The sequence below is a fragment of the Anastrepha ludens genome, chromosome 5, assembly GCF_028408465.1.
Source record: "Anastrepha ludens isolate Willacy chromosome 5, idAnaLude1.1, whole genome shotgun sequence".
In the NCBI taxonomy this organism is placed as follows: Eukaryota; Metazoa; Arthropoda; class Insecta; order Diptera; family Tephritidae; genus Anastrepha; species Anastrepha ludens.
The window spans coordinates 117,206,329-117,217,321 of NC_071501.1; the positions used below are offsets into that span (position 1 = coordinate 117,206,329).

General features: G+C 36.2%; 1 protein-coding gene, 1 long non-coding RNA gene and 1 other non-coding gene across 3 annotated transcripts; 1 reads left to right on the plus strand and 2 right to left on the minus strand.

Annotated features, from left to right (window-relative positions):
* Positions 1–4,357: 4,357 nt before the first annotated feature.
* On the minus strand, positions 4,358–4,430 carry Trnav-aac (transfer RNA valine (anticodon AAC)). The gene has a single exon. It is a non-coding gene; the product is annotated as a tRNA-Val (tRNA).
* Positions 4,431–4,634: 204 nt separating this feature from the next.
* On the minus strand, positions 4,635–5,850 carry LOC128864562 (uncharacterized). The gene is made up of 3 exons (XR_008454711.1): positions 5,700–5,850; positions 5,488–5,639; positions 4,635–5,417 (listed from the first exon to the last, which is right to left on the minus strand). It is a non-coding gene; the product is annotated as an uncharacterized LOC128864562 (long non-coding RNA).
* A 3,590-nt stretch (positions 5,851–9,440) lies between these two features.
* LOC128864856 (jerky protein homolog-like) lies at positions 9,441–10,712 on the plus strand. The gene has a single exon (XM_054104614.1). It carries the CDS (start codon positions 9,441–9,443, stop codon positions 10,710–10,712), a length of 1,272 nt encoding a protein of 423 aa, XP_053960589.1.
* Positions 10,713–10,993: the final 281 nt, after the last annotated feature.

Below are 10,993 nucleotides of genomic sequence, written 5' to 3' on the forward strand. Positions count from 1 at the left end.
ATACAGTGCGATAACAATCTTTAGTATAACTTAAAAAAAGCTTGTATGTGGACCACCCTTTACATTGGTATAGGTACAAATACAAATATACTTGCTTATCCATACTCGAAATTATCTTTGTTACGAAAACATTTCACCCAATAAAATCAACTCAGCTGCACTGGTACTTTGTTGTTGTTGACCTTGAAAAATGTCAAGTGGTAAACACAATACGCACACTTTTATTGCATTCTGTATCCATGCGTTGGCGTTGTAAGCAGCATGACTGCCACATAAAGGTACATATCTATCTGTAAATTCAAGTTCATCGAAAAAAAAACCTTCGGCTTTACTATTTAGTACTAAAAATAATTTTTCATTAACTGCAATTTCAGTCCGTTTATTGAGCAGCTTAGCCACTTAGGTAATTAAAAGCCATCGTTCATGAGAAGCATTTCTAGAATTGTAAATATTCATACATAAATACAAATGCAGGTATGTGTCTGAGTGATTTATGAGTAATCAGGCGGTGTTTGAAAATCTCAGCAGCAAAGAATGCGTGTGCAAGCGGCGACTAAGATGTAATAATCAGGCAGTGTGAAATTTTGAGTTCCCGTACCAGAGAGGGATTGTTTTTAGACTATATGTATGCACTTGGAACTTGTTTCCAACTCAAACGAGAGGGCCTAAGTATTTCATTGATTTTTAATAAAACAGACGAGACTTTGATATTTTCCGTTTGAAACCTGTTCTATTCATATTTGTACGTTCATTCGGATACGCAAAGAGAATAGTTTAAAGAAATGCATTTCTAGGCATTGTTCGAAAGTTCAGAAAGACAGTCCATTAGGAGAGGAGAATTCCCAAAAACCACTTCACCTTACTCCACTTAGGCCAAGGATGGTAATTCCATAGCGACTCGAAATCTCGAGTTCATGTTGATGGTTTTGTCAGCACCTCTCAAGGTTTTGATATTCCAGAATTTGGTCTTAGGACGATAGCCAAAAGCCGTTGACGATTGGTTTGCTTTTGATATCCAAGGCAATGTAGTTGATAATTCATTAGCAAATAAATATCATTAGGTGGGTTGCTAGCCTGCTTGCCCTAGCTTGGTGATGGAATGCTATCAGCACCTCCAATAAGGTGTTTTGCTTGTTTTGGTCCGGGAGTGGTATTTTATTTCACATCTCCAGTGCATATCTGCAGAGCATTCCCCAATCCACCACCTGAGGACGCGTCCGATGGGAGACAGGCAACTCCGCACGAAAATGTATGGCATGCCGAGACAAATTTTTTTTGCATATTTGACTATAAAGCAAGTAGAATATGGATACCAGCCGGTATTTCATTTGACTCTAAGTAAGTCTTAGAAGTTGTGAAGTACAGAAATGCTAAAAATGTCTCGAAAATCATGAACCACATGACTGTGACTAAACAGAATATAGACACTGATATACAATTTGTAGACGCAAATCGTTGAATCAATCGGTATCGTTATTAATACGACCCGAGCCCTCCTTCATTGCTATGGGACAACACACAATCAATAAGGAGTTATGAAGTGAAGAGCTAAGGCTGAGGGACATGAGCTGGCACCAAATTATGGGGCTACGCCAGGCGAAGTCCTTACTGGCGGGTGTATAATCAAAGGAGGTTCATAACCCTCCCTACGGACAAATTGAGAAATCTCATTTTTTCAATGTGTTAAAAAAAATTAAAAACCAAGAAAAGTTATCACTACTTTTTAATATTTATTTTTCACATTCGAAATTTGATTCATTTTCTGTATTGTCCTACAAAATATGTCCAATTTTATTTTACTGATATAAATATTCAGAAATTTAATTCATTTGCATATGCAAGTACATATATACACATATTTATATGTATGTTAATTCAAATGAAAGTGCACGTGCACATGAAGTTTGACGTACAACAAAGTTTGCCCACAAGATATGTACGTACCTATTCGTTAAGCGTTCATACACCGCTGTTCCCAATAATAGCAGCGCGACATAGTGCAAAGTTTTGACTATTTTTTATTAAATTTTTTTTTTTTAATATTTCATAAAAGTATTGTTTATACTACTATAAAAACCATATAAATTAAAGTTTGTAACCTTGTACAAAATATGGAAAAATTCCATAAATTTTCGTCAATGTGTCAAACTTTTTAATCAGAATTTCTAAGTATGCAGTTTTATAGCCCATTGAATTTTAGTACAATATTGGATATCTTTCAACTGGCTCAAAATTCGCTTTGATTTTTGACAATGTTTTTTGCTGACGGTCTTGTTCATTTGCACTATATAAGAAATTCAAGCATTCATTATTAAACCATGGAACCATCAACAAAAAAAATAATAAAAAATCAACGCAAATTTTGAGCCCCTTCAAACTGGCACAATATTATACAAAAATCCAATAAGCTATAAAACTTTATACCCCGAATTTTTACAAAAGTTCTGATGAAAAAGTTTGAAATTCAGATGAAAATTTGTTGATGTTTCAAACTTAAAGCTATTTAGTTTTGCAATATAAACGATATTTTTGTAAAGAAACAAATAAAAAATAAATTTAAAAAAATATAAAACCAAATTCAGATGAAAATCAAACTTTAAATTATATGGTTTTTATTTTAAAGGGTGGTTAAATTTCATTTGACATTTTTCAATTTGAACCATGGAAAGATACACAATCGAGCAACGCGTTAAGTTATCGCGCACTTCATCTTCAGTGATGAATCATATTTTCATCTTGTAAAGAGTGGTTTCGATGCATCTGAAGTGGCAATTGCGACGCGAGTGATAAAGTTCGCGAATGGGCACCGAAAAAATTCAGTTCAACTTTAACAATTATTGAATGAAGGCGCAAGTCGAACCCTTGATGATACATATGTCTAAAGTGTTGGATTTTGAGAGATCAACCATAGGTAAACGTTTGCTCGCGATAGGAATGGTCCAGAAAGCAGGTAACTGGGTGCCGCATCAATTGAAGGAGAGGGATATCGAGAGACGTTTAGTGACGCGTGAGATGCTTCTTGAACAGCAAAAAAGAAACGATTTTCTACAACGCATCCTCACTGGCGATGAAAAATGGATCTATTAAGATAACCCTAAGCGTCGAAAATGTTGGAGCCTGCCTTGTGAACCTGGTCCATTCACAGCGAAAAAATGTATTCATGCTTCAAAGGCTATGTTGTGCATCTAGTGGGATCAAAACGGTGCCATCCATTATGAACTCCTTCAACCATCTGAAACCATCACTGGCGATCGTTACCGACTGCAACTAATGCGTTTGAATCGAGCTCTTAAAGAAAAGCGGCCGGGACGGTAGGCATTGCAGGTATTCCCCAGGAATAAGGAATAATAATAATAAGGAAGGTATTCCCCAGCAGGAACCCCCTGGTTCAATGAATGGATTAAGTAAAAAAAAACTCGAATTTTTCGTCAGAGGAATCCGTATGCTGCCTGAAAGATGGAGTAAAGTTGCAGCTTCTAATGGCACATACTTTACATAATATCATTTTTTATCATTATTTAATTGTTTAAATAATTCGTAACTTTGGCAAAGAAAGGGCGGACACTTATGCCCATACCCAATAATTAAAAAAAATATATATATATATACAAAATTATTAAGTAATCAATCCTTTGCAATATTTGACGCTGCTCTTATTGTGAACACAGATGTAGACCCGCATTTTTCTCAATTGAGCTTTATAAATGTGGCAAAGCAATCGTGAACCAAAAATACATTTTATGCATATTTCAGTATACTTAAATATATTTCGTGACCAATCCAATGATTTAGCTAATTTAAATAATAATTTATAGGTATGAAGAAATTTTCAAAATTCTCTTTACTCCTTTTTTGAAAGTGGTATGATTTAAATTTAAAATAATTTTAAAATATTAAAAAAAAAACATTTTTAATCTACATAAAATGGGCGTAACCGACACAGGCTTTCACCACCTGGAGATGGTTTCGCCATTTTGTGATTGTTAATTTTTAAATGAAGAAATTTGTTCATACTAAAATGTCTTCGAGGACTGAGATATGGTGTTCTTAATTGGCGTTGGTTTCCCCTAAGTATGTTAAACAGAATAAAATCGACCCAAATAGCTTTAAGGGTTATAGCCAGGAATTTTCAATATTCGTCCGAAGAGCCACATTTCAAATGCTTCCAGCCTGTTTATATCTGCGGTCTTTAGTGTCCACCTTTCCACTGCGTACAACTATATTTACATACATATTGACTAAACAGAACATTTCCCAAAGCGCATTTTAAGATTTAGGCTAAAGACATGACTTATAGGGACTCTTTGTACTTGCAAAACGATTGCCGGCTTTCCTCGTAAGAAAAAAAATTCTCATCTGTTTCCGCCCGGGATCGAACCGGGGGCCTTCCGCGTGTTAGGCGGATGTGATAACCACTACACCACGGAAACAGTTATTTTATAATTGGGCCAAATGCAATGAAATTTTTTATCGGATTTTCAAATAGGTGAACAATTCGCTTTTTGATAATTTTAAATAAAAACTTCAAAACTAAATTTAAAAAATTAAATACTGGCGCTTAAAGTTAAAGGAAGTTGAAGCAATACAATTAAAAAAATATTGTATTTAAGTGCAAAAAACAAATTTTTGGCAAACTTTCTGTTTGAGTTTGAATGGAAACAATGAAATAAAAAATAAATAAGAAAATTAAATCTATTTTTGTTATCCCACATAAATTCAATATTTTTTTATTTGCGCAATTTCTTTAGACAGTAATGACTTGGCAAAAATCGTTGCAGTTACCCAATTGCAATCCAATGACAAAGTAGAAATTAAATAAATTTACTTAAAATACACAAAGAAAAAAATAAACACACATCGGTATATAAAAAGCATTCACAGAGTGCAGAGATCAACAAGAAAAGTGGCGCGAATTCTGCGAAAATGTTAATGACCTTCAACGTGAGGGCATGTTTTGTTTTCTTTTTTTTTTTGTTGCGGTTGCCATACCGTTTTGCGCACATCACACCAACAATTTACATATTATCCGTATTGTATATTTACATTGTTGCAAATTCACTGTAACTCCAACAATTTGTTGTGAATTTGTATTTTTTCTGCTATGCATAGTTGGAATATTTTCTTTTTATTTTGTTGTATTTTTTCTTTTTATTTCGTTTTATTTTTTCTTTCTTTCGCTTTACGGCTGCTGTATTGTGCTTATTTTGCAAGCCTCACGGCGACGCTAACAATGATAACCTCAGCATCTCAAAGCGGTTCAAGCTTTAGTAGTTTAGTAGTTGTTGTTGCTGTAGTCGCATTGCATTGATGTTGTGTGCAGTCGTTGAAGTTGGTGACGCTAATGCCGCCGACGATGGAGTTGGTGTCAATGGGCTCCATAAAAGAATTTTGCTAAGAAAGGAAAGAAATAGGAAGGACTGTACAAAAAACAAAAAAAAACCGCCATTAGTTTGCTACTCAACGCTGGTCTGCTTTTGTTCTACTTACCTGTGTCCTTGGTAGCTGGCGTTGGTGCTGCAGAATATGTAGGCACTCTCTCGAGTGGTTCTAAAGAATATCTGGCGCACTTACGAAGCTTTCGACCTTTTATTGCTGACTAAATTTTAATTAGACCTGGCTGCTTTCATAGCCAGTTAAATCTGCGAAATTTTCATTCACTAAATACTTACTTGCACTAAAAAAACTCAAACTTTATTTACCTTGCATTCATCATGCAAATCATTTTTTCACATTTTCGTAAATGGCTTCAATGGCTAGTCTGCTTCTACTTTTTTGCATTCATTCTTAGTACTCTTAGTACTTCAATGTCGCTTACTCACCACCAAGCGGCTCATGCAATTTGAGAAGAGTAACGCAAAAAAGCAACGGTACTTACCATCGAAAGCGCCACGTGACTACAATGCGCTACGCTCACAGTTTAAATCAATTTGAACATCAGCATCAGTGCTGCTCATTTTCTACTATTGTTGAAGAATTAATTTGTACTGAGAAGTCCAGAATGTCTGTCAGTACGGCGCACGCCTTTTCCTACTTGCAATTCTTTCGCAAACAATAGCAAACTATTTTAGTGAAGTGCTTAAGGGTTTCGATACTGTGTGTTGATTTCTGGTTCTCGGCCCTTTAGCTTGCGCGTATCTGTTTTTTTTACCTTTTTACGCTATAGTACAAGACTTGTTTATTTATTTGGCGCGCGTGTATTAGGAAAATATTGATTTGATAAATTACTATTTTATTATTGGAAATGTGTACATTCCATTTGCTGATTAATTGAAAGAACCATTTTGACATGCTTTCATTGGAGCACCATCGAAGGTTAGAAACCAGAACAGTCACGAAAATCTGGAAATTTCATCAGTAAAGGGGAAATAGTGCAACACATCTCAAGATAATTTTAAACTGTTACTGATATTTAACTGCTTAACAAAGTCCCGGGTCTAACACATACATAGACGGCACTAGTTTTATTTCATTCACCTCTTTTTCAGTTAGTACTAACCTTATTTTATTAGCTGTTTGTTCACTGCGACCTGAAGAGATTGTGCAGCCATGTAGGCTACTCGGACAGTTTTAGGCTGTTAATAAATCCTAGGCTTCATTTTTGCCAGGAGGTTTGGATCTATAGCCTCATTTCCCAGGTAGTTTAGTCTGCGTCGTGCCACTGCTGGGCAGTCACGTAGAACGTGTTCTTGTGTCTTGTGCCTCTTTGCAGAGTCTACAGGAATCTTTTTCTATCGCACCTATATCTTTCATGTAATAATTAAGTTTACAGTGCCCTGTTAATAGGTAAGTGTAAAGTTGTATGTCCTTTCTGCTTTCTGCCCGATTGTGCTCTCTAGTAATCGATTAGGCCACGTTGTTCAGGCTCACGCAGATAGGCACTTTTGAAGCTGTTATTTACCCCCCAAAAAGGTTCAGGGCCTATGAAGCGAGTGTTTGCGCCCTTTTTCGCTAAAGTGTTCGCAATTTCATTCCCTTCGTGCCCCTCATGTCCCCGAGCCCACATCAAGGTAACAAAGTTTCTTGATGCTAGGGTGTTGAGGATATTTTCTTTACCGATGGGTCCAAGACTGAAATAGGGTCTGGAGCCGGATGGTATTTAAACGATAGTAATAAGTATCACTATGCTATGGGGGGAATGACAACTGTTTTCCAAACAGAAGTTTTTGCCATCCTAAAAGTAGCCGAATGGATAATCTAGAGGAGATGGAGTGGGAAACAGATTGGAGTCTTCAGTGACAGTCAGGCTGCATTGAAGGCCCTGGAGAACGCGAAGCAAACCTCAAAGATTGTTCAAGAATGTAAGAAGAAGCTTAATTCTTTCGCAAGACGGAACAGGCTTGTACCTATATGGGTTCCGGGACACTCCGGTATTCAAGGAAACGAAATTGCCGACGAATTGGCCAACTGTGGATCAGCGGTGCCCCCACAGGGGCCAGAGCCAATAATCGGAATCAGTCCCGCAGGAATCAAGAATTGGATCAGCGATTATGTAGGCAATCTACATAAGGAGCGATGGTCCGGTCTAGAACGCTGCAGAACTGCAAAGTGTTTTGTGACAAGTCCGAACAGAAAACTGTCAAACTTTCTACTAAAACTTAGAAGGAAAGACATTCGGTTGACGGTCGGCATCATTACAGGACACAACCCATGGGGTCAGCATATGACCACCATTGCAATCATCCAGGACCCGGTATGCCTGTCATGCTTGGAGGAGGCGGATAGCACTGAGCACTTTCTCTGTGAGTGTCCTGCCTTTGCTAGAGCACGACTACGAGTATTGGGTTCCGATGTCATGAGAATGAGTAATATTCGTTCTCTAAAACTGGAGGATATTTACAGATTTGCCAAAGAATCTGGAAAATTCTCACAGGTCTAACTATCTCTATCTCTGTCTCTATTCTTTTCTATCTCTTTCTCTGATACTTTTCTCCCTCCCTCCTTAACTATCTACCCCCTTTCCAGAGCTTTTAATACAATGGGCTCTTTAGCCCAGTGTTTTAGGAGCCACCAAATCTCCTGGTGCTCCTTGGCTCGACCTTTTTAAATTCAAATTCAGGGTGTTGAGGATTTTAAAACATTCCCAGACCAACCCTGATTGGAATGAGAATCTACCCAGCGATTTTAGAGGTGCTTGACTGTCAAAGAGAATGTTAATATTGACACCGCGTGTGCCTCTCCGTGGACATTCTCTGCTCGAAGGCGTGGACCTGCGCTGGAAAATGGAAGTGGTTTTACCAATTGCAATTGCTTTTTTAAAAATCTTAAGGCATAAACTGTTACTGATATTCAACAGTGACAAAGAGCAAAGAAAATTATAAAACAAAAGAAAAAGCCGGACATCAACATGAAAGTTCAGCGTATCGAGAATGATTTCAGTGAAGGAAATGTAAAAAATATATACAGGGCAATTAGAAGGCAAACAAAGCCAAATCTGTCACGAACAAATTTGTGTAAAAACCAGGAAGGTGAAATAATAACAGAAAAAGAAAAAATACTGCATAGATGGCAATAATACTTTAGTGATATTTTGGATAAAGAAATAGACTTCGGATCACGCCGTATCAATGAGATATACTCTACAGCAGAAAACCTCATAGAAGCACCATGAATAGAAAGTCTGACAAAGTTGAAAAATAATATCTAAAATCAGCGGAAGTGACCGAATAATATGAATAATAACAGAATTGATAAGCTAAATTGGGAAACCGAACAGTTATTAGAAAAATGGAGCAGTACCCTTATAGTACCATTACATAAAAAGGGCCTAAAGTCCAACAGTAACAATTAACGAGGTATACAGTTGTACCTCGGTTAACCGGGCCTCTACTAACCGGGTACATCTGTTAACCGGCATGCTGTGTGTTTGATTTTATATCTCTATTAACCGTGCTTTACCTCTATTATCCGTGCGGCGTATAATAACTTTTTTCAATTTAAGTGAATGTGCAAAGAAATAAAATTCGGGGATTCCCATTTTTTCTTTTTATGTAATAAATTTGTATCAAATTTCACTTTCATTCAGTCTGTAAGTGAAATTTGATCTCTTAACAGGTGCTTTTGTGAAAATGGCTCCATCAATAAGTAAACTGACAAAAAGAGCAAGAAAAGTTCTTTCAATTAAAGAGAAAATAGAACTGATTAACGAATATCGCAAGAACCCATCCGTTCATTTTTTATCTGAAAAATATGGTGTTGGCAAACAAACTGTACGAGACTTAATAAAAAACAAAGAAAAAATTTTGAAATATGAATCGGAAAGTGATTCAATTCACGGTTTAAAAAATAGACATACTCTGAAAAAATCCGAAAATCCAAAGGTTGATTTTGCAACATATGAATGGTTTCGACAAGAAAGATTTAAGGGATGTCCCATTACAGGTAATATTACTCAAATCCAGACATCCACATAAACTGAAAATTTCCTGCAATTTCTAGGCGAAATGATTACTGAGAAGGCAAAATATTTTCATGGTAAATTAAACATAAATTCCGAGTGTAAGTATTCATCTGGTTGGCTGGAAAAATTCAAAAATCGGCATGGAATTCGTAGGCTGAAATCCACAGGAGAAAAGGAGTGTGCTGATTATGTGTCTGCAACGATGTTTGTGGAAGACTTAAACGAATACATTAAAAATGAACAACTTACAACTGAACAAATTTATAATGCAGACGAAACCGGTCTATTTTGGAAGTGTTTGCCCCAAAATTCGTTGGCGAGTGGTGATGAATATTCTATTGAGGGGTACAAAGAGTCCAAGGAAAGAATCACAGCTTTACTTTGTGCAAATGCAGCTGGGACTCACAAGTGTAAATTGATGATAATAGGAAAAAGTGCTAATCCAAGATGTTTAAAAAATGTTAAATACATTCCTGTAGTTTATAAGTCTAATAAGAGAGCTTGGGTAACACAAGAGCTATTTCTGGAGTGGTTTAACAACAATTTTGTACCAGAGGTAAGAGAATATTTACAACGCATTGGTCTCGAAAAGAATTGCAAAGTTCTTTTGCTATTAGACAACTGTCCAGCACACCCGGATGTAAATGCAATGATATCTGATAATGTTACAGTAAAATATCTACCACCGAATTGTACATCTTTGATTCAGCCTATGGATCAAGGAGCCATTCGGAGTTTCAAATGCCAGTACCGTAAATTTATCGTGCAAAAACTTGTGGATTCTAATAGTCGACACAAATTTGTTAAATCTTTGAACATTAAGTCAGCTTTATGGACAGCAGCGACTTCGTGGGATTCTGTAACCCCACGTGTTTTAAATAAAGTTTGGAATAACTTACTATCTCAAGATGATGAAAATGATTCAACTTTTAGTATTGAGATACAATCAGATGTATTAATACCACCTGGTTTTACAGCTGATGCTATCTCAAAGTGGATGGAGTGCGATATTGATGTCGCACCGTTTGCTATTGTATCTGATGATGAAATCGTTAACATGGTCAATCAAACAGAAGAATATGAGCTTGAGTCAAATTCAGAGGAATCAGATGGAGGTAATACGGTAGAAACCCCCACATTAGCTCAAGCAATAGAGGCTAGTAGTGTTTTGTTAAAGTTCTTAGAAAACTATACTGGTACAGGTATTTCAGAACCAGACAAAATACAAGTGTATCGCATACAAAGTCATTTACTTAAGGAACAAATGAATTCTAAAAGACAAACTACTTTAAACGAATATTTTAAATTAATATAAATATGCATTTATGTACCTATATGTATGTATATGAAAGTATATTATAAAAACAGTAATAAGATATGTATCTGTATTCATAAGTATGTTAATAGATGCAAATTTACATGTTCTTTTTAAAAATAAATAAAAATAATAAAATTTTTGAATATGTATTTCAAAAAACCTCTTTCAACCGTGTTTTCGATTATCCGTGCTGAGCCCGGTCCCGAGCAACCCGGTTAATCGAGGTACAACTGTATCTCTCCTCAACACTGGCTATAAAGTCTTTACAAATATACTTA